The sequence below is a fragment of the Filicampus tigris genome, chromosome 17, assembly GCF_054856515.1.
Source record: "Filicampus tigris isolate MCC_2025a chromosome 17, RoL_Ftig_1.0, whole genome shotgun sequence".
Taxonomy (NCBI): Eukaryota; Metazoa; Chordata; class Actinopteri; order Syngnathiformes; family Syngnathidae; genus Filicampus; species Filicampus tigris.
In genome coordinates, this window is record NC_141233.1 from 6,052,538 (window position 1) to 6,074,857 (window position 22,320).

The 22,320-nt window shown below is 42.2% G+C and overlaps 1 protein-coding gene across 13 annotated transcripts in view; it reads left to right on the forward strand.

The window, feature by feature from the left end:
* nbeaa (neurobeachin a) overlaps positions 1–22,320 on the forward strand; it is a 59,875-nt gene that overhangs the window by 11,257 nt on the left and 26,298 nt on the right. For all 13 annotated transcript variants that reach the window (XM_086012960.1, XM_086012962.1, XM_086012961.1 and 10 more), the window contains exons 2-22: positions 7,565–7,796; positions 11,007–11,107; positions 11,934–12,029; positions 12,111–12,232; positions 13,888–14,014; positions 14,315–14,434; positions 15,067–15,213; positions 15,568–15,765; positions 16,174–16,307; positions 16,384–16,492; positions 16,998–17,150; positions 18,434–18,602; positions 19,264–19,343; positions 19,437–19,499; positions 19,750–19,847; positions 19,937–20,029; positions 20,245–20,353; positions 20,440–20,521; positions 20,844–20,967; positions 21,322–21,514; positions 21,580–22,254. In XM_086012960.1, coding sequence (XP_085869086.1) covers positions 7,565–7,796; positions 11,007–11,107; positions 11,934–12,029; positions 12,111–12,232; positions 13,888–14,014; positions 14,315–14,434; positions 15,067–15,213; positions 15,568–15,765; positions 16,174–16,307; positions 16,384–16,492; positions 16,998–17,150; positions 18,434–18,602; positions 19,264–19,343; positions 19,437–19,499; positions 19,750–19,847; positions 19,937–20,029; positions 20,245–20,353; positions 20,440–20,521; positions 20,844–20,967; positions 21,322–21,514; positions 21,580–22,254 — 3,225 coding nt within the window. The remainder of the gene's footprint in view (positions 1–7,564; positions 7,797–11,006; positions 11,108–11,933; positions 12,030–12,110; positions 12,233–13,887; positions 14,015–14,314; positions 14,435–15,066; positions 15,214–15,567; positions 15,766–16,173; positions 16,308–16,383; positions 16,493–16,997; positions 17,151–18,433; positions 18,603–19,263; positions 19,344–19,436; positions 19,500–19,749; positions 19,848–19,936; positions 20,030–20,244; positions 20,354–20,439; positions 20,522–20,843; positions 20,968–21,321; positions 21,515–21,579; positions 22,255–22,320) is intronic.

Genomic DNA, 22,320 nt, shown 5'->3' on the forward strand with positions numbered 1-22,320 from the left:
CGGCATGTGACGAGGCTTAGCATGACTAAGCCGCTTGGGCCAATCAGGGAGCGGACGGACATTTTCAACCACACTGTAATGTGAATGTGTGTGTCAGTGTTTGTGTGTGTGTGAGTGCGTGAGTGTGCGTGTGTGTGTTGAGTGTGCAAATTTTCCTCTCAGCATTGTTGAATGTCAATTAAACCTTTGTGAATGATTTCCCATGATGCTGTAGTTTATGCTACATTAGCGCTAGTGAGAAAGCTTAGCTAAATTCAATTTTACACATTTTGCAACACTCTTGTCAAATGATAACTGCTTGATACTTTTATGGGTTGATCTCACCAAAATGCTGTAGATTTAGTGAAAAAATATTTTTATTTGTTTTCATAAAATAAGCCCTAAAAGTTAGTCATTATGTCTTATGATAAAACACAACTCAATTAGCCAAATTAGCCTCTGTAAAATAGTTTTATTGAGTCAAACTGTGATACGATGTGACTTGTTAAATCTTATTTTTTGTTTTTGCCTAAAGACAGCATTTTGTTCCGTTAGATTACATCTCATGCTAAAAAATGGCAATTCTCTTTTGTGCTGTTTTTCCTTGACATACTGTTTTGGAAGTCGGGGGGTGGTCTTAAGGCTGCAAATTGTGTGTGTGTGTGGGGGGGGGTGTGCGTGTGCGTGTGTGTGTTTGTGTATGTTAATTTTAATCAAATGAAAGCTTGTTTGCTAAATTGCCGATAGCAGCTTTAGGTTCTGTGAGCTGATTGAAAGCGAGAGTCTCCTTATACGCCCATGGGTGGTTACATCATGTGCATGCATACTGTTTTCCACATGCAAAAATGCCAGCAAATAGCTCATTTGTTATTGGACTCATACATAAAAGCATTTATTCATGTTTGGATGATACGATCTGCAGGTTTTTACTCTGCAGCTGGAATTAAGCGCACTCTGACTGTCTCTTGTATTCGACGTCCAAATATACGATGCAATTCTTCACACCCGCGGTGCCTTCGGGTGCTTCTGAGCAAGATCTTTTGTGTTGTGTGAGCAAATCCTCTTGCCCATATATGGAGAATAAACATTCCCAGCAGACCTTTAGCCCAAAGTATTTGGTCAAACAATTGGACAAGGACATGTTGGAAACAAATGTGCAGCTTTCATTCAAGGTTACCTACTCCAGCATATTGATTATATATTTTTAAACTTTTAATAGTTGATTGATAATTTGAAACATTTAACAAGATTTTGGTGCATCAGTTTACATTGGGTTTTTCCGAGTGCACACACGCTCAAAATGAGGCATAAAAATTGAAAAAATTGACAAACATGAGTTGAGATGGTTGCTGTTACCCTTTCAAATTTGTGTTAGTTACTAGCAAATGTAGCATCTCTGAAAGTAGCAGTGGTCTTGTTGAAAGATGTGAGGTGTGAGAGAGTGAACCTCTGAAGATTCTATAGAAGATTTACAAACCATTAAAAAAACACAAATCGAAGACGCAAAACAGAAAACAGGAACTGGGTCGAGTAGTAAAATTTGGAAGGATGAGTTCAATATGGAAAATGTCCTTATTCATTTGAATTTGATGCAACACAACATGTTCTTCAGCATTCACACAATGATGCAACATTTGATCTTTATAGTAACTTACAGTAATGGGAAACAAAATACTTTTGTTACAAAGGAAAAGTGTGAACAAAGAGTTTTGACATTTTTCAAATGATGTCTCTATTCACAGCAAACCCCGCTCTCACACACACACACACACACACGCACACGAATGAGATTCGGCGAAAGCGGCTGAGGGCATAGGGGGTCAATTGTTTCATCCCATCCGCCATCTGTGGGCACAAGGACCCATGGGAAATGCAGTTCAGCCTCCTACCCCTCCCCCCTGTGTGTGTGTGTGTGTGTGCGTGTGTGTGTGTGGGGGGGTGCGTGCGTGTGTGTGTCTGTGTCATTCTTCATCATCATCACTGGAGGACGAAGACGTGACGCATCTGTTGCCTTTTACGCTGTAAACCCCCGCCGGTACCATCCACTTAATCAGCCATTAAACCACTGAAACATGCATTAATTTCATGTTAATCATGTCTTTGTCCTTACAGTTGGTGAGGCTGCATGTGGCGTTACTCATCAGGGGTATTTTAGATCACAAATTTTGCGTTTTCTGCATCAGAAATGCAATTTAAATAAAGTGTAAATAAACAACCCAAACCACATCAGTTTTAGGTTAAAAAAAAAAAAAAAGATGCTAACGATTGTCAGCCCAAAGCTGAGCCAATAACAGCAAAAATAGGTCATGTCTGGAAAAAAAATAGGCCTATATGTTGTTATGGCAGCAGTAAAGCTTCCTTTTACTCGCCAGCGCCTCCTCTCCGCTGCCCGTCGAGCCCACTTGGCTAAATGCTAAGTGCGTAACGTGTGATGTGGCGTTCACAAGAGCCTCTCTCTCGCCACACAAAAGCAACTCGATGGCCCGCCGCTTGCCGCCTTTGATGGCGACGTGTCGATGATACTCCACCAACAAATTAGCAGCAGGTGTCTGTGTTGTGGCCAGCAGTCAGGTGTAATGGCTGCTTTGATGTGCCACCATTTGCATTAATGCAACACAACAATGAATGAGTCCTCTGTGCTGATGTTGGTACACGGGCTTTGATAAGCCTTTAGGACAAATATGTTGTTTGAAGGGGGCGCATCATGTGAAAGTGTCTTGTTGGATACAAAAAGTTACAAACAAATATTATCTGATGTGTCTGTCAGTGAGCCCTCCTAATTTTTGCCCAATTTTGACATCATATCACAGTCAGGCTCATTTTCATAATCCCGCCCCCACACAGACTTTCTCTGGCCCATGACTCAGCAGTAAGGCTGGGCAAACATGCCATTTTTTGAAAAATAGTCGGTAGATTTGTTGCTTGTGTTTTTGAAAAGTAGTCGCTAGATTTTTGCATTTCCTTGCTAGTTGCTTTTTGGGAAAATATTTGCAAGATTCATTACTACTTGCTTTTTTGAAAAATAGTCTATGGATATGTTGGTTGTCACTTTTTTTTTTTTTAAATAGTTGATTGCTAGTCATGTTTTTTTGGAAAAATACTAGTTTTGTTGCCAGCATTTTTAAAAAATATTTGCTAGATTGTTAGTTGCTTTTTTGAAAAATAGTCACTAGATTTTTTTTGTTTGTCGATTTATTATTATTATTATTTTTTTTAAATAATAGTGACTCGATTTGTTGCTAGTTGCTTTTTTGAAAAATAGTCACTAGATATGTTGGTTGTCACTTCTTTTTTTTTTTTTTAAATAGTTGATTGCTGGTCATGTTTTTTTTGGAAAAATACTAGTTTTGTTGCCAGCATTTTAAAAAAATATTTGCTAGATTGTTAGTTGCTTTTTTGAAAAATAGTCACTAGATTTTTTTTGTTTGTCGATTTATTATTATTATTATTTTTTTAAATAATAGTGACTCAATTTGTTTCTAGTTGCTTTTTTGAAAAATAGTCACAAGATATGTTGGTTGTCACTTCTTTTTTTTTTTTTAAATAGTTGATTGCTAGTCATGTTTTTTTGGAAAAATACTAGTTTTGTTTCCAGCATTTTTGAAAAACAGTTGCTAGATTGTTAGTTGCTTTTTTGAAAAATAGTCACTAGATTTTTTTTGTTTGTCGATTTATTATTATTATTATTATTTTAAATAATAGTGACTCAATTTGTTGCTAGTTGCTTTTTTTGAAAAATAGTCACTAGATTGTTGCTTGTGGTTGTGTATTTATTTATTTTTTTAATAGTCACTACATTTTTTTGCCTGTTGCTCTTTTGAAAATATTTCAAGTAGTGAGTCAAGTGGATGTTAATTGTGATTGTCATTCCTTATCCTTTGTGGATTTTGACCCAGGAATGTCACGGAGGTTTTATTGAGACACCTTGGAACTCTTTTAATTTCTGATTAAAACAAAAAAGTCTCCTTCGGTTATTATTTTTATTTATATTATATGAAGTCAAAGGACACTTGTTCAGGTTCACCTGTGCAATCAAATGACTACTGAGCCGCAATAGTTGACAGCTGCCAGTCGTTTGTGCACCGCATGCTGCACAGATGTGAAGCCGCTGTCAGAAGCAGAACTTTGTACAGTCAAAAAAGGAGCTCAGTGATTTGACGGTAAGGTAAAATCTCAGGTGTCACCCCAAAGAGATCTGTGTTAAATGGCCTCGCTTTCAGACACTTGTTAAGAAACTTGAGCGTATAAAAACCTCCTCAGGGCACAAAAACACGAGGCCAAAGCGAACACTGCATGATGTAAACTGTGGCAACTAACTGCATGGAAGAGCAACGGAATCCCTGCCAGAATAAGGCTAACTCCTGAAGAGAGCATAGACAGTACCCAAAACAGCTACCAACGAAAACAAACTTGATGCTTGATCAAGAGGCAACTCACTATTTCATTCAAGGCTCAATGTCCAAAACTTAAATTTCTTATGTGCCAAACGCGATGATGGTGAATGGAGTGAGGTTTCCCTTGGTGGGATGAAGTTAGCGCATCAGTAACTGATACCATGAGATGAAGACTTAGAGTATGATTTAATTGCTTATAATTTTTGTTTTCTTACATTTGTGCATATTTGACGATGTTTTTAGCTCTGATCAGCAGACTTTGCTGACGTTTCGTATCTAATTTCTGTTATATGGTCAGTTTGATGATTTTTTTTTTTGTTCAATAGAATGACTGAAATTGAATAAGTTTTACGAGATATAACTTTTTTAGATGTACCTGTATGTTTTTTACAATTAGGTACATTTAGTGTCATTGATCACTGTATGCTTTCTTAACACTCTTGTTACGTCTTCGCCACACCAAAAATGTTCACAGATCAATGTGACCCGGTGTATTTTTAACACCACCGTATCAAATTTCTGTATACACCAGAAGCTTCTTGCTCGCTGAGGAGTTTTTTTTTTTAAGGCCTTTAAAAGGTTCGAATGTGTTGTGCCGCCCACCTTGGGGGCACAAAAGGCTCTCTTGGCATGGCTGAACTGGCAGCATCGTCGCCTTAGCCAACTGCTGGAGGATGTTTGCTTTGGCTTCAGATTGGCACGGATCACTCGCAAAGCACCCGCCGGTGCCTCAGCGAGATCATAGACCCCCACAAAAATACAACAAACAAACAAGCATGTTTACCATTCCCAGCGATTTAATGGGAGTTGTGCGCAGTGCTTGAAAAAATCTTTTCAAACGTAGTGTAGGGCGGCCTTTGCATATGCCACTTCAAACCAAAATAGCAGGCTTTCTCCTATTTTTTTACAGAGTGGCCTCTTCAGACTTTTTGTGGATACACTCATGTTAGACGTTTTGACCAAATTTCATGTTTTCATGCGAATTGAAAGAGGCTTTGGAGTATGAATTGAATTGAATGAATTGAGTATGTTTGTACAAAGCCTTACCTTGTTGAGGTAACTTGACCACTTCGAGCCAAAATGGCAAACTTCCTATGTCTTTCAGGGCATGGCTTCTTGAGACTTTTTTGTGGGTCTACTCATGATTGATCTGTCCGCCAAATTTTATGTGGCAAAGTGAAACTGGCTATGGGGGCTGAATTTTCAAGACGTTTGTGCAATCTTTTACCTAAAATAACTACTTCAAAATGGCAGACTTCCTATGTGATGTTGCTTAGCGAAACTGGCTTTAGGGACTGAATTTTCAAGACATTTGGTCACTCTCTGTCCTTGTGTAGTAAGCTTATTGAAGTATTTAGTTCAATAAGTCATCAAATGTCATGCATTGTTTGTCTATACAGTACCCAGCCTCTCCAAAGTCATCCCGTGATCATGTATGAGGTTTTAGCTGATTAATGATGGATGGAAGCATCCCTCCACTTTGCTCCACCCTGTGGCCAAAATGACACCTGCATTCATCCCAGAAAACATTCAGTGCTTGGTTTAATGTCAAAGACACAAAGGGCTTATTTTGAACTAATGCAACTTTTGTTTTTAATAAACCTGGTATCTGTGCGAGGCCAGTCTAGCAGTCTGTCTTTTATTCATATTTTTTTTCCCCTCTCTGTGCTTCTTTTATCCAGCATGATGCATTGTGTGGTCCTTTTGGTTTCATTTATTAACTTCCACGCAGTGTGTTTGTGCATGCGTGTGTCCTCTTAGCTTGTTGGTCACCATAGCGACCACTTTCTGGATGTGAAGTATGCCGAGGCTGAAAGTGTGTGCTTGCCTGTGTCTGTGTCTGTGCGTGTGCGTACGTGTGTGTGTGTGTGTGTGTGTGTGAAGCCCAGCGTTACTTTTCGCAAGTAATTACACTGCATCAGCCATTAAGAGGCAGGCCATTTGCACTCCATGTTGGAATGATGATATCTGCAGCTTAGGGGTCGGTGTGTACGCGTGTGTGTTCACGCTTGCCTGTTTGTGTGTGTATGAGCAGGAAGGGGAGCCAGCCATTTTTAAAGCTGGTGTGCTTCTTCCTTAACAGGGCGAGTATGTGTCACGGCAGAAGCATCACCTCAGAGACAATCCAGCTGAGGACAGTCTGTTTTATTAGTTCCTATTTTATTGATTAGTTTCCCCTTTTTATGGTGAGTCATCAAAATTCGCTGCCCTTCTCCACCCACACCCAAAAATGAAAATGCAAATGCTTTACAATTTTGCATCTAGTGTACGGGGTTCAAATTTGGTAGCTACTAGAGTAGTTCTCCTTTGAAAGATCCCTGGAAATGGGCAAAATGTATCTAAAATTGCTGCTTCAAACCACAATGGCAAACCTTTCTTTTTGTTTCGGGTGCAGGTTCTTGAGAATTTTTTTGTACTTATGATACCCCATGGCTACTAAATTTCATGTTGCTAAGCCATACTGGTTTCAGGGGCTGAGGTTTCATGACATAGCCTGTGGTCCAACTTTGACCTTGAGGAGTTGACTTATAAAAGTTTACTGTTTTACGGTGAGTCATCAAAGCTCAAAGTATTTCTAATTTAATGTTGTACATCTGTCTAGTATATAAGGTTTGAATTTGGAAGCAGTTTGACAAAATGTCTGAGGATTTTTTGAAGGACAACTGGAAATGTCTAAAAAGTACTATGGCAGGCTTTCTGTTTGTTTTACAGCATGTTTTTTTAAAGACCTTTTTGGGTTTGATCAATATAGACATGACCACTAAATTTCATGTTGCTAAGTAAAACTGTCTCTGGGGGCTGAATGTTCATATTTGGAAACAAAAGCTGTTCGGTGAATCTAGTTTCCAAGAATCCTGGAAATGGCCAAAATGACTCAGAAATGGCCAAGGCAAACCAAAATGGCAGCCTTATTGTGTATTTCCGTGCATGGCTTCTTGAGAATTTTTTGTGGGCCTATTCATGATCGACATCCTTTGCAAATTTCATGTTGTTTTAAAAATGTAAATAAGATGCATTGTTGACAAGTAGCAAAGATTTTGTCTTACCTCAATATTTCAGTTCCCAAATTTTGTCTCCCGAGTCCTACCGGCAGATTAGTTTCATATATAGATTGGGGAAATACACTCCTAAAGACACCTGAGTATCAACATTCTCCCTTCTTCTTGTTCTTCTCCACCATCAACCCTCAGCTGGTGGGCGGCGAGTTCGACCTGGAGATGAACTTCATCATCCAGGAGGCAGAGAGCATTGGCTGCATGGTGGAGCTGCTGTCGCACTGTGAGGTGACGTGCCAGGCAGAGATTTGGAGCATGTTCACCGCCATCCTGCGCAAGAGCGTACGCAACCTGCAGACCAGCACGGAGGTGGGCCTGATCCAGCAGGTGCTGCTGAAGATGAGCACGGTGGATGACATGATCGCAGGTGAGAGAGAGATTCTGGCCTATGAATAATTACTGTATGTACAACACATCCGTTCTGGTCTTTTCCTTAACTCACCACGCTTCAAATTTTAAAGTAAATTTGAGAGCTGTAGGGAAAATTCTTTAGGTTCATTCGACATGGAAGCAACCCTCTGCAAAAGCAAACAGCATGAGTTGAGAGATGACCACTGTTGCAATGTCCCAGCGTTTTTCTGTACCCTTCCCATAAATGAACCAAAAAAAAAAACAATAACAATATTTGCCAGAAACAATAAATTGATGCTCCCTCCAAATTAGATGGCATAGACTAAAAAAAGTCCCCATTTAGCATCGCCTCTCTTTCTAGGTTACCTGTTTGTGATTAAGCTTATTTGGACGAATTCCCTAATATGACTGCATTAAGGATCAGGCCTGCAATTTGCTCCAAAATGGCTGCTTCAAACCAAAACAGCTGACTTTGAGTTCTGGCTTGAGAGATGTCCACCCAATTATGTACACCAGTATAAATAAAATGCAAAACCAGCAAAATGCTTCTTTTTCCTTGATGTTGCTAAATGCTAAATGCTAATTCCTAACTTGAGAATTAAATTGCACGTAGTTACCATGAATCCATGTGTCCTAAATAATTTAATATGAAAAGAATTCAAATAAAATACATGCAATTCTTAATTATACAATTATTGAAAAAAAATTACATTTGTCATAGTTTTTGTTTTGATGTAGAAATATGTATTTTGTATTGCTAAAAAAAACATATTTTTTGAATGCACATTTGTAAATAAAGAATTTGTGACTCAAATGAGTCAACGGTTTCTGTAATATGCAGTTACTGTATTAATTGTAAAAATATTTTTAAATATACTCATTACTTTTTTTTTGTGTTATTTTAATTTGAGAAAAATATTATGGTGTCTAGCTAAAATACACAACTTTATTTTCGTATTATTTGGAGTGCACATCAAGAACGTTGAGTAAAGCTTTGTTGTAATAAGGAGGCACTTGAGTGTATTCCGACACTCAGTGGAGGCCAAGTGAGTCAATCATCTCCTTTTTCCAGATGATCTTTTTGTGTAATTGATGCTTTCCTCGCTTATCCTCGAGTTCGCTCAATCGGCAGCCAATTCCCCTGTCGAGTGTTTTTCCTCAGTGTGCCTTTTCAACCAGACATGAAGCCGCTCGGTTCAGCGGCGGGTCGTAAACGCTGCGTAAACATTGAAAATCGTGTGAGGGTGTGTGAAACTTTGTTGTATTTCTCATGCAGGCAACAGTCAAGGCAAGAAAGTGTGTTTGAACATTGAAGTATTTTTCCACGACGGGCCTTGCCAAGTAGTGAAGCTGAAGAAATGTGTGTAGACATTTACTCTTTTTCCTCAATTGTCTCCATTCTGCAGTGAAGCCAAGAATGTGTGTGGGAATATTCAAGTCATTGTCCTTGACAATCCTCAAAAAGCAGAGAAGACAAGAAAGCCTGTGGCGACTTTGTCTTTTTCCTCGGCAATCCTCGGAGTAGTGAGTGTCAGGACACATTGAGTTTTTTTTTTTTTTTTTTTTTGACAGTACTCGCAAATTAGTGATGCCAAGAAAGTATTTGGGACGTTCAAGTGTTTGATTATCCACTCAACAGTGAAGCAACAAAAAGCATGTGGGGACATTCAGGTCTTTTTCCTCGGCTGCCCCCACACTACAGTGCAGCCAAGAACATGGGGACATTTAGGTAATTTTCCTCGACAGTCCACACATAGTTGTGATGCCAAGAAATTGTGTTTTGAGATTCAGGTAATTTTTCTAAAAAATTCTCAAAAAATTGGAAGATACAAGAAAGTGTGTGTCGACATACATATAAGTACCGTAATTTTCCTCGATCATCCACATAATGTAGTTTAAGGCAGGAAAGTCTTTAGGTGTTTTTTCCTCAGTCATTCTCCCACAATAGTGAATCCAAGAAAAAAGTATTTGAGCAATCCTCACAAAGCAGTGAATCAAAAAAAAAAAAAAGAATGTGGGGCATTCGGGTCTTTTTCCTCAATCGTCCACACAAAAACACACGCAAACCCGCAAAGTGTGTGTTTGGGCTTCCGACACACGCTCCATAGTGTGAAGTCTCTTTGACATAATTGCATCGACCTTGACTTTTCCTTTAATGCTGCCCTCCCTCCTCCCTCCATCATATCTCTGCAGGATGATGTGCTTTACAAGTGCTTTGACTTACGCTGCAGCTCTCAATGACCTACATGCATTGATCACTCACACGCACACACACACACACCCAAATGCACACACACACGGTGTGATGCTTTATGCTTTAATGAAATCTGGTGCAGCTCTATTCACATTATATGCTCGCAGCCTTAATGGTACACAAGGAGAGTCTCTGTAAGTAAGCAGATTGGCTTGCCGTCGAGGTTGTTTCGGTCGTGCACACAAACACACACAAAAATTCACTTTTTATTAATTCTATGACAAGGTAATGTGAGTCATTACGTAGGGCTGCAGCGCTCGAATATTTTGGTATTCGGATAACCTCCTAAAAAGTCTATCAGATAATCGAGTATTTTGATAAAAGGAAGAAAATATAATGCAAAATACAAAAAAAGTATTTATACATATAAGGAACTGTTGAAGTGAGTTGAGGAGCTTCATTTAGACAAAAGTAGCCCATTGCCGCCATCTGGTGACATTGGCCCCTTTCCTCCTGCGAGTAGCGTACTCAATCTTGTGACGTCCACTATCAATCATCCATCCATTATCTATACCACTTATCCTCACAAGGGTCGCGGGGAGTACTGAAACCTATCCCCGCAGTCTTCGGGCAGTAGGCGGGCGACACCCCGAAATGGTTGCCAGCTAATTGCAGGGCACACAGAGACAAACAAACAACCGCACTCACAATCACACCTAGTGACCAGTTTCCAATTAACCTACCATGCATGTTTTTGGAAATGTGGAAGGAAACCGGAGTACCCGGAGAAAACCCACGCAGGCACGGGGAGAACACGTAAACTCCACACAGGGAAGCCGGGGCCGGCATCGAACCCACAACCTCTGAACTATGAGGCAGACATGCCAACCAGTCGTCCACCGTGCCACTCTACTATCAATCATTTAGAAAGATAATTTTGCTCTTTTTTTGCGTTGTTGATTCATTGAAGAATGGTTATGATAAGCAAAGGCAGGTCTGCTCACCGTGTGCTTGCTGGTTTGTTGTTTGCAGACCTGCTGGTGGACATGTTGGGCGTTATGGCCAGTTACAGCATCACAGTCAAGGAGCTGAAGCTGCTCTTCAGCATGCTGAGGGGCGACAACGGCGTCTGGGTAAGTACGGCCTACTCCGGGGCCTGGTATTTGTGGGCACATTGACTAACCTTACAAAAAGTAGTGAAGCCATGACAGTGTGTGGTGCACATTCAGGACTGGGGAGTGGGGAGTTTCAGATCCATTTCCTCAACAGTCCCCACAAACTAGTAAAGACAAGAAAGTGTGTGGAGGAATTCAAATGTTTTCTCCTTGATACGCCTGAGATAGTACTGAAGTCGAGAAATTGTGTCGGGTACATTCATTGTTCAGTTGTCTCAACAGTCCTCAGTGTGTTTGGGTCCATTTCCTCCAGAGTCCACACAAGGTATTGTAGCCAAGAAAGTGTTTGTGGACGACGTCAAGGTCTTCTTCCTTAACAGGCCTCACTAAGTAGTGAAGCCACAAATAAATGTGTGCTGACGCCAAGGTTAACATAGTTAACGAAAACTAACAAAATAACTAAAGCTAAACGAAATAAAAGCTAACTTAAATGAAAATCCCAAACTATTATAACATTGCAGCGAACGTTAAATGTTTATTCCACAACAACTCCCGCAAATAAGTGAAGACAAAGTGGGCAATGTTTTTTTCAGACATCCCAATTTCTGCATTCAACCTTCTTTTCAACAGCAAGCCCTTCTTTCCAGACAGACAGACAGGTCGATGTCGCGTTGCCATGGTATTGATGAGGCAGAGGTGATTGAGGGGCTTATTGATCCAGAGGCTTGTGGTGGAGATGTGATGTCACACCGTGTTCTCCCTCCACTTGGGAGCGTGTATCAATTTGTAAATGTCAATCACTGCTCTTCACCCTCTTTCACTTACAATCCTCTCCTCTTCGTAGCCCAGACATGCCATCAAGTTGTTGTCCGTGTTGAATCAGATGCCTCAGCGTCACGGCCCCGACACCTTCTTCAATTTCCCCGGACGCAGCGCGGCGGTATGCGCTTTGGAACTCACCGCTCGCTATATTAGGAACACTCGGTGTCAAGCACGTACGTTCCCGTCTGTGTTATTGCAGGCCATCGCTTTGCCGCCCATCGCCAAGTGGCCGTACCAAAACGGTTTCACTATCAACACGTGGTTCCGCCAGGATCCGCTCAACAACATCAACGTGGACAAAGACAAGCCGTACCTTTACTGGTGAGTCACCAGGGAAACCAAAACGAGTTGTAAGGTTATTTTGGAAGGCAGAACATTTTGGGGTCAACTTCATATTGGTATAGTATAAAAGTCATAATCAGAGCCCCTTTAACACTGCTCTGCTTTGTCAAACATAATGATACGGAATGGAGGGGGGGGTTGCTAAAGGTTGGCTCATTTTTTCCGAGCATATTGAAGTAGGACAAGAGGCATTTCCCTTTTTGTACCATTTTTTTTTTCTTGGCTTCTTATTGTGTTGCTGCTTTGTGTGGAAATTACCAAATATTGAATGAAGTGGGTGGAAGTCAACCCGCAAATATTAGTAGTGCAATGGTGCGTGTAATTTATGTGACAACACTCATTTTTTGTCACATGTTTTTAATAAGAAAAATAGCACTCTATAATAGGAAGCAAGACGAAAGAGACACTGCAAACACAGATACACCTTTGGTCTGTTAATTAATGTGTATTCTCCTTAAAAAAAAAAAGTGCCAGTGGGTACACGTTAGCCCCAAGGACAACTTGAGTAGCCCACGGGTCAGTTCCAAAAATAGCTTTAATTGTCTTTTTTATGTTTAGTTTGACTTGTGTAACAGAGGTAGAATAGCAGCTGAGTGTGGGGGCTAACGTAAAGCTGGGACAGTGGTGTGTATGGTAAATACCTGCGTGTATTTCCTTTGCAAACTATTTGTCAGGTGGCAGGTGCCCTCATCTGCCCCCAACACCCCTCCGGCCCTGCTGGCTCTTATCATGGTCAAGCAGGCGCTTGCGCTTGTCGTCCATCTTGTTGTCGTTCATCTTGTGTGTGCAGATTACATGCTGCCATCTTGTACCCACAAATAGCAGCAGGGGAGGAAGCTAGATTTGCCTCATTTGTTTTTATTTTACTTGTACGATGAGAGGTTGTTGTAATTATTTGTCGTACTGATTTAATTATCCCAAATAACTGGCCATCACATTAATCATATGACACCAACCTGCATTGGACCGTTGTTGACTTTCTGAGCTATTGTTGACTTTATGGATTATTTCTAGTAGTTCTGTTTATTTCTATCATGCAAAATGGTGATTACCTTGGCAAGAGCAGATTTATTTCCTAATTGTTGCGTTTATTCCTATTCGGTACATTGCCTGTGCCCATGACCGAGCTTGCACTGGAGTGTCTTTGACTTTGTGGACCATTTCAAATTGTGTATATTTCTATTATATTGTTGTTCTTACCTGGCAAGAGGAAAAGATCGCATTAATTATATGACACATAAAATTGCACATGTGCATGCAGCCGAGTATGCTGTAGATTTTATTTTGAGTTTGTGGATTATTTCAAGACATCATTTCTACTGTGCATGATGAAGCCATTGCATTAATTGTGATTGAGCATGTCGTAGAGCTTTTTTTTTTTTTTTTTACTCTCTGGATTATCTCTAGCCGTATTTATTTCTGTTGTGCAAGGTGACAGTTAATTGTGAATGAACGGATGCAAAAGGAGTGATTGAAATAATTCGACAATTTGTACCAAGCAAGGGTAACATTGATTTATGTGATTGTGGATTATTTCTAGTAGTTGTGTTTGTTTGTATTGTGCAAGGTGGCTATTATCATGAAAAGGAAGGACGACTATGTTACAATGGTCTCCATCGCCTTTTGCTTTGCAGCTTTCGCACCAGCAAAGGGATCGGCTACTCGGCTCACTTTGTGGGCAACTGTCTGATCGTGACCTCCCTCAAGTCCAAAGGAAAAGGCTTCCAACACTGCGTCAAGTACGACTTTCAGCCCCGAAAGGTGAGAACAACAAACGAAAAACGAAACAAAGTCCGGTTAGCCTGCTAGTCGGACTTGGATGTGGCTCTTTTGGAGAGGATTTCTGTACATTAGCAACATTAGCACACATGTTGAATTGTCACATCACATCTGACAAGATGATCACCATAGGAGATTTAAAATGACTTTTTTTTACTTCATCTATCAATGACCTGACCCGTCTATCCATTTTGCAAATCAAATGAGGTCCTTGAGCACAAACGTTTGCACACCCCTGTTGTAATTGGTTAACGTGTGTGTGCTCATGTGTGTGTCTTTCAGTGGTACATGATCAGCATCGTGCACATCTACAACCGCTGGAGGAACTCAGAGATCCGCTGCTATGTCAACGGGCAGCTGGTTTCCTACGGTGACATGGCCTGGCACGTCAACACCAACGACGTAAGAGAAACGCCGCTGACATTTTGTCCTTTACCCGAGTCACCTTTGGGCCGCTGTCCAACCCAGTCGGGAAGCAAATGACACCAACCAAGGGGGGAGGGGGCGACAGAAAGCACGTCCTTCACAAGATGATACTTTGTAGTATAAAAACAAAGTGTAAGCAAAAAGCTGTGTGTCATTGGTGGATTTGAAAAAATGGTGTCATCAATCAACGGAGGAGGTTTTGATCAGTTCAGTCGCATAGCTTAGCCTATATAAAAAGGAAAAAATATCAAAGAGAAAGAACATGATAACATATAAATCAAGATGTGATGAAATATTGATTATAAATTCATGAGACATGAAATTATACAGAATATAAATGAGATCAAATTATATAGAATATGATGTGAGACTTGAAGATAAATTTATTGAGACATGATGAAATGGTACAGAATATAAATTGCTGAGGTGTGAAAAACTAAATATGTAAATAAATATCTAAAAGTATACATACACAATAGACACACAGCTACATCCTTTGTATGATCTTATATGAGAATATTAAAAATATATGACGTATGTCTATAGATGACATGATGAAAAAGCATTTCGGCTAATTACGTGACATTATTCATGTTTGTCCCGCTCAGAGCTACGACAAATGCTTCCTGGGTTCCTCGGAGACCGCCGATGCCAACCGAGTGTTCTGCGGACAGCTTGGTGCCATCTACGTCTTCAGCGAGGCGCTCAACCCTGCTCAGATCTTTGCCATACACCAGCTCGGACCCGGATACAAGGTGAGACATGATGAAATGATTCGGAATTTGCATTGCTGGTAATACAAACCAAATTGATGAGGCACGATGAAATATATACAGTATGTACTGTATTAAAATAAGGGGCAATGTGGACTTGTTAACTTGCTAAGGCTAATGCACAGTTGTCGAGCTAGCCAGCTAAAGCTAATGTCATATATAATCCTGCCTTTTCTCTCTCTGTCACTAATTGAATTAGCGGCCATGTTAGGGCTTCGTTCATCAAGCTTACCCTTTCTCGCTTAGCGCTCCATGAAGACGATTACATTTGGGTCAGCCCAGATGTTCTGTTCGCCGCAGCCGACCTTGAACCTTTTCCCTTTCCCCACCCCACAGAGCACGTTCAAGTTCAAGTCCGAGAGCGACATCCACCTGGCCGAGCACCACAAGCAGGTCCTGTACGACGGCAAACTGGCCAGCTCCATCTCCTTCACGTACAACGCTAAGGCCACCGACGCGCAGCTCTGCCTGGAGTCCTCGCCGCGAGAGAACGCCTCCATCTTTGTGCACTCGCCGCACGCCCTCATGCTGCAGGTCTGTGCGTGTGTGTGTGTGTGTGTGTGTGTGGATGTGTGTGGGGGTGTGTGTGTGTGTGTGAGTAGAATGCTGAGCGAAGGTCGCAACAAGACTCCAAGTTGACATTTTCGAGAGCGCAGGAAAAAGAATCTTGTTTGTTCTTTTCCTCCTCTTTGGTGTTATTGGACCGGTAGTTAATTTCATGATTTTTGTTCATATGACTTCATCAATAAGCACAGTGCAATAAGCACGAAAATCATTGTTTGGCTCCTTACAGATTGTATTTATAAGTCTTTTGAACTTTTGTTTCCTCCTTAAATTTTGAGCATCTTATAATTTTGAGAATCTTATAGCACCACCTTTTGAGTATGGGAAACGGTATTTATTGGAAGCACGTCGGCTGAAAGAACTTGTGTCCAACTCCAGGACGTGAAGGCCATCGTGACGCACTCCATCCACAGTGCTATCCACTCCATCGGCGGCATCCAGGTCCTCTTCCCGCTCTTCGCCCAGCTCGACTACAAGCAGCTCAACGATGCTGCCGTGGACACCACTGTGTGGTCAGGAGTCGCCAGATCACGTATTTGAGGTGGATCTCGAGTCGAATCTCATTTTGGCGTGTGCTGTGTTTTGCAGTGCCACGCTACTCGCCTTCCTGGTGGAGCTGCTGAAGAGCTCGGTAGCCATGCAGGAGCAGATGCTGGGAGGCAAGGGCTTCTTGGTCATCGGATACCTGCTGGAGAAGGTCAGTGGAAGAAAATTCATCTCCCCAGGCCAATGTCACTTAGAAATATAAAATTTGGTATGAGTGGACCCACAAAAAAGTCTCAAAGACCCATTCCCGAAAAGACAGAACCCGGAAAAGGCACTGAAAGTCACCCCCATTTGGCTTTGACACAGCCATTTAGACTCAGCAACACTCTCTAAGATTAAAGAAAAAATAATTCAGCTCCTGAATCCAGGTTCACTCTGCATCATAAAATTTAGAAGACATATCTGGCATGGGTAGACCCACAAAAAAGTCTCAAGAAGCCATGCCTGAAAAGACACAGGAAGTCTGCCATGTTGGTTTTGGAGCGAACATTCTAGGTTCTTAATGACCATTTCCAATGGTCCTTCAAAGACAAAGTCGTCCCGAAAGATTTTGTCCATTTGCTACCACATATGAACCGATCAGGAAGTGTGATTGAAATGCTAAAAAGTCAATTTCTTAAAAGTGTCTGACTTGACGTTTGTCCTCTTGTGTGAAGTCGTCTAGGGTTCACATCACTCGGGCGGTTCTGGAGCAGTTCTTGTCCTTTGCCAAGTACTTGGACGGTTTGCCCCACGGGGCGCCGCTCCTCAAGCAGCTGTGCGACCACGTCCTGTTCAACGCCGCCATCTGGATACACACGCCTGCCAAGGTTAGTCTCTCTGCGTGTGGGCATGCGTGCGTGCGCGCGTGTGTGGGTGTGTGTGTGTGTGTGTGTGTGCGGGTGTGCGCATGCATGGGCGTGCACGCGTGTGTGTGTCATGGGTATCAGAGACACAAAGAAGAAAGAAGAACAGGGAGGCGACAAAAGTCACTTTCACTCTGCCTGTAAAATTGAGGTTTGAAGTCAACCTGACAGTTTGTGGTGTTGTGGATCATTGTAGGGCTATGCGGTGTTGGTTTGTGTATGAAGATGTGGTGTTGTGGGGGGTTGTGAGTTTAAGCGGTGTGTTGTTGTGGGGGGCTGCTTTGTGTTGTGATGTTCCGAAAGTGGGCTATGGTGAATTGTGGGGATGTGTTACGGTGCATCTAAGACACAGAGGGCACTGCAGCATTTTTTTTTTTTTTTTTTTTTAAAGTGTATTTGAATTTGAAAATCACATTTTATATTTTTATTGCGATGTATATTCATTTTAATTATTGTGTTTTATGTTCCATGTTTGATCTGAATTATGTGCAGCATTTTTTTAAGTTGCGTTTAAGTTGAGTTATCAGGATGTCCACTTCAACAGGCGAAGTGGACACTGGACACGTGGTGGAAACGTTTTTTTTTTGTTTTTTTTAAACAAATCAGTGGTGTTTTAATAGTGGTGAGAGTGGAAGTAAGTGATGAGCCGCAAACCTGACGTGATCTGCTGCTCATGCTCATGGGCATTCCGGAGCAGAGACGTAGCAAGACACGAGACTGACTGAGACTTTTGTCAGGCCTAATGAAGACATTCAGTCTGGTTAGCCCTCACTTGAAGACGTCGTCATCATCATCATCATCATCAACGTCATCATCATCATCTCAGGGAGCGGCAGGAAGTGTAACGAGAAATGTTTACGCCAAACGAGCACACGGGACAACACGCGCTAACCGTGCTAGCTAAGGCGGCCTCAAAGATTTAAATTGGAGGGAGGAGGTCAATAAGTGTAAACATTACAAAAGTAAAGTGCTTCCCAGTGGCTTGCAAAGGTGGGGGGCCGACGGAGCAGCAACCTCGCTTATCCACTTGAGGGGGTGCATCCACAGCACACCACAGTGTTCATGTGGGTGTGTTGTGAGGGCACATTCTTGGAGTGTTGTGGTATATTGTGGAGGTGTGTTGTGTCTACTTGCACCTGTGTAAAATGTTGTCAAGGTTGCGTACAATGTCCACAACTCCACAGATAATAACATTGAGGTCTACGGACAATAATAATGGTTTGTGATGATGTCGCGATGTGTGGCAGGTTCAGCTGTCTTTGTACACGTACCTGTCGTCGGAGTTCATTGGCACAGCCACCATCTACTCGACCATCCGCCGCGTGGGCACCGTGCTGCAGCTCATGCACACACTCAAGTACTACTACTGGGCCGTCAATCCACTAGACTGCAGCGCCATCACACCCAAAGGCCTCGGTAAGCAAATTCCCCCTCCCCACAACATCATCCATGATGTGCTGGCTACATCGCCATGGCAACTGACCAAGCGTGATTGGCTGGGCTTGTGCTGTGCTGTGATGGAATGAATTTGCATGTTAATTGGTTGCAGCGCCACAAGCAGGTTATACCCATGACAAAATTAATTATTGTATTGCGTGATAAGGTACCTTTATTCATGGTTAATGCTGACATCGCTAACACACCTAATATTGCTTATATAGGCGCCGGTAATATTATCCCTAACATTACCATTATCACTAATTGGTCATACTAACATGACTAACACTTCTAATATTCAAGATCACTTGTATTGCTAATTTCTTCTGTATTGGTAATCTTGGTCATATTGCTATTGTCACTTATGTTGCTAACACCGCTAATATTGCAGATATCATGTTGCTAATGTTGCTCATCTCTTATATTAATATGGCTAATTTGTGAATAGTGAGTATCGCTTTTCCATTTTACCAGTATTGACATATAAGGTTAGGTATGTGTACTTTTACAGTAAAATCATATCCCCTCTCTTATTTTACAGATGGATATCTAGAAATAATATTGTTTTCCTTTAACAGGAAATGAAAAATGTGTGTATTATTTATGTGTGTATTATTAATGTTTGTGTGTGGGTGTTCAGATGGACCTCGGCCATCCCAAAAGGAGATCATCTCTCTGCGGGCCTTCATGCTCCTCTTCCTCAAACAGCTCATACTTAAGGTAGGCATAAATAGCTTGTTACGGTAAAATCGATGAAATTGGTAATATAACAAAATGGCTGATATTGCTAATGCTCTGCTTGTGTGTTTTTAGGACCGTGGTGTCAAGGAGGACGAGCTACAGAGTATTCTCAACTACTTGTTGACCATGCACGAGGTTGGTGCTTTTAAAATATCCAGCTAAAGTTGCTAACATGGCCAATGAGGCCAATATTGCTAATGTTGCTCATATTGCCATTATAGCTATTGTATTATTGGGATTGCAACTAATATTGCTATTATCGGTACAGCTAATACCGCTATTATTGGTAATATTTGCTAATATTTCTGTTATCACAAATAGCTAACGCTAAAATAGCTAAAGGATCATCATGAGTTGTAATGTTGTCTTTTCCGCCCCCCAACAGGACGAGAACATCCACGACGTGCTGCAGCTGCTGGTGGCACTCATGTCTGAGCATCCGGCCTCCATGATTCCCGCCTTCGACCAGAGGAACGGGATAAGGTGAGGTGGACCTTGTCAGCTAACCTCCCACCAAGAAAAAGAACTTAACAACATAAAAGTGTATGTGTGTGTCTGTGTGTGTGTCCCAGGGTGATCTGCAAGCTGCTGGCCTCCAAGAGCGAGAGTATTCGAGTACAGGCCCTCAAAGTACTTGGATACTTTCTGAAGCACCTCGGTCACAAGTCAGTACATTTTAGCTGTGAAAAAAGACGGAAATATTGCTTATCATGCAAAAATTGTTAACGAAGCTAATATTGCGTAAACAGCTTAAACTGCTGATGTCGCTCATGTCTCGTTTTTTGCTAACATTGCTAAATCTCAAAATCTCCAATCTCCTGCACTTATAATAGCTAATATATATGGCTAATATACATTGGTAATACAATGTATTTATTAGGAGGAAGGTGGAGATCATGCACACTCACAGTCTATTCACACTGCTTGGTGAGCGTCTGATGATGCATACCATCACTGTGTCCGTCACGACCTACAACACGCTCTACGAGGTACGTGATTGGCTGCCCAGTTACTGCGGCGCTGTAAATGCGCTCGCTCACTGGCTCAGTATGGCGTCCTTATTTGGGCTTTGCAGATCTTGACGGAGCAGGTGTGCACGCAGGTGGTCCACAAGCCACATCCAGAACCGGACTCCACCATCAAGATCCAGAATCCCAGTGAGTTATCATTCCGTTACACTATTCTAATGTCGTTAACATGACTCATTAGCTAGGATCGCTAATTTTGTCAATCTTATCATCACCAATAGTGCTATTATCACTGATAGCAATATCAGTATTGCTACCGAATGTCACTAACATACGCCAATATCCCATGTTTAATAAAAATCACTACTTTCAACAATGTTATCACAATTAGCATTAATGTTCCTAAAATAGATAATATCAAGAACATAACTAAAAATCATTAAATTTAGTGATCATTGATAGCGCCAATATTGTTAAAATTCCTCTAATGTGCTCATGTGTATTTATGTAGTGATCCTGAAAGTTGTTGCCACGCTGCTGAAGAATTCGTCCCCGAGCGCCGAACTGATGGAAGTGAGGAGACTTTTCCTGTCCGACATGATCAAACTCTTCAGCAACAGCAGAGAAAACAGACGGTATTTGTCACACAAGTCCTAAGGCCTTTTTTTAGACTGGCAGCACTAAAACTTGTTCTAAAATGTGTTTATTTTTAGTATGATTAAAGTTGGTTCGTCAGTTAAAGGACCTGATGATCTAGTTCATATTTGGTTTATTACTTGCTTTTCTGTTTAGTTGCTTTGTTTGTTGGTTACTTAGCTTTGTTGGTTGGTTGGTTGGTTATTTAGTAAGCTGGCTTGTTGCTGTGCCTTTTTCGTGCATCATTTCTTCAGGCTAAAATGGTTGTAACAATTATGTTCATAGCGCCACCTGTAATTTGTGTACGTATGTGACAATGCATTGGTGTTGTTGGTGCTACTTTTGCATTTCAGCTGCCTGCTGCAGTGCTCGGTGTGGCAGGACTGGATGTTCTCGCTGGGCTACATCAACCCCAAGAATCCAGAGGAGCAGAAGATCACCGAGATGGTCTACAACATCTTCAGAATCCTGCTCTACCACGCCATCAAATACGAGTGGGGAGGCTGGAGGGTCTGGGTGGACACGCTCTCCATAGCGCACTCCAAGGTCTGAGCCGCACTGTCCCCTCATATGGCTATTATGGATAATGGCTAATGTTGCTATGGCTACAGGTAACATACGAGGCACACAAGGAGTACCTGGCCAAGATGTATGAGGAGTACCAGCGTCAAGAGGAAGAGAACATGAAGAAAGGCAAGAAGGGCTCCGTGTCCACCATCTCTGGCCTCTCCGCCTCGCCGGCGCCTGTCGTCAACGGCAACCTGGAGATGGATGACACCTCGCAGACACCCGAGAGCGAGGCCGAGTACAGCGAGGGCGGAGGCAGCGGTGCCGGGGGGGACTCATCCCGCAACCTGCTGGCAGACGGGGCCGTCAAGCGTGGCGACACCGAACAGGGCGCCGGTGTGAGGGTGGAGGTCCACGACCTGCTGGTGGACATCAAAGCTGAGAAGGTGGAGGCCACTGAGGTGAAGCTGGATGACTTGGACTTGAGTCCTGAAGGCCTCAGTGGGGGCGGCGGAACGGGCAGCGGTGGGTCCATGGAGAACGGACCCCTGGTGGAGGTGGATTCGCTCTTGGACAGTGCCTACTGTGCTGTGGTGCAGAACCTCAACGGCACCCTGGTACCCAAAGACGACGGAGCCACTGCAGCGGCGGTCCGCGTGCCGCCCAGTTTGGGCCTATCAGGTGTCACCCTGGAGGACGACGGCATCATGGGCCCCCTCATCACGCTGGCTGACGAGAAGGACAGTGTACCCAGCAACAACGGATTCCTCTTCAGCAAGGTACCAACAGGTCACCAACATGCTAACATTTGCTAATGCTAATGCTAGTGGTGATGTCCCAAAAGG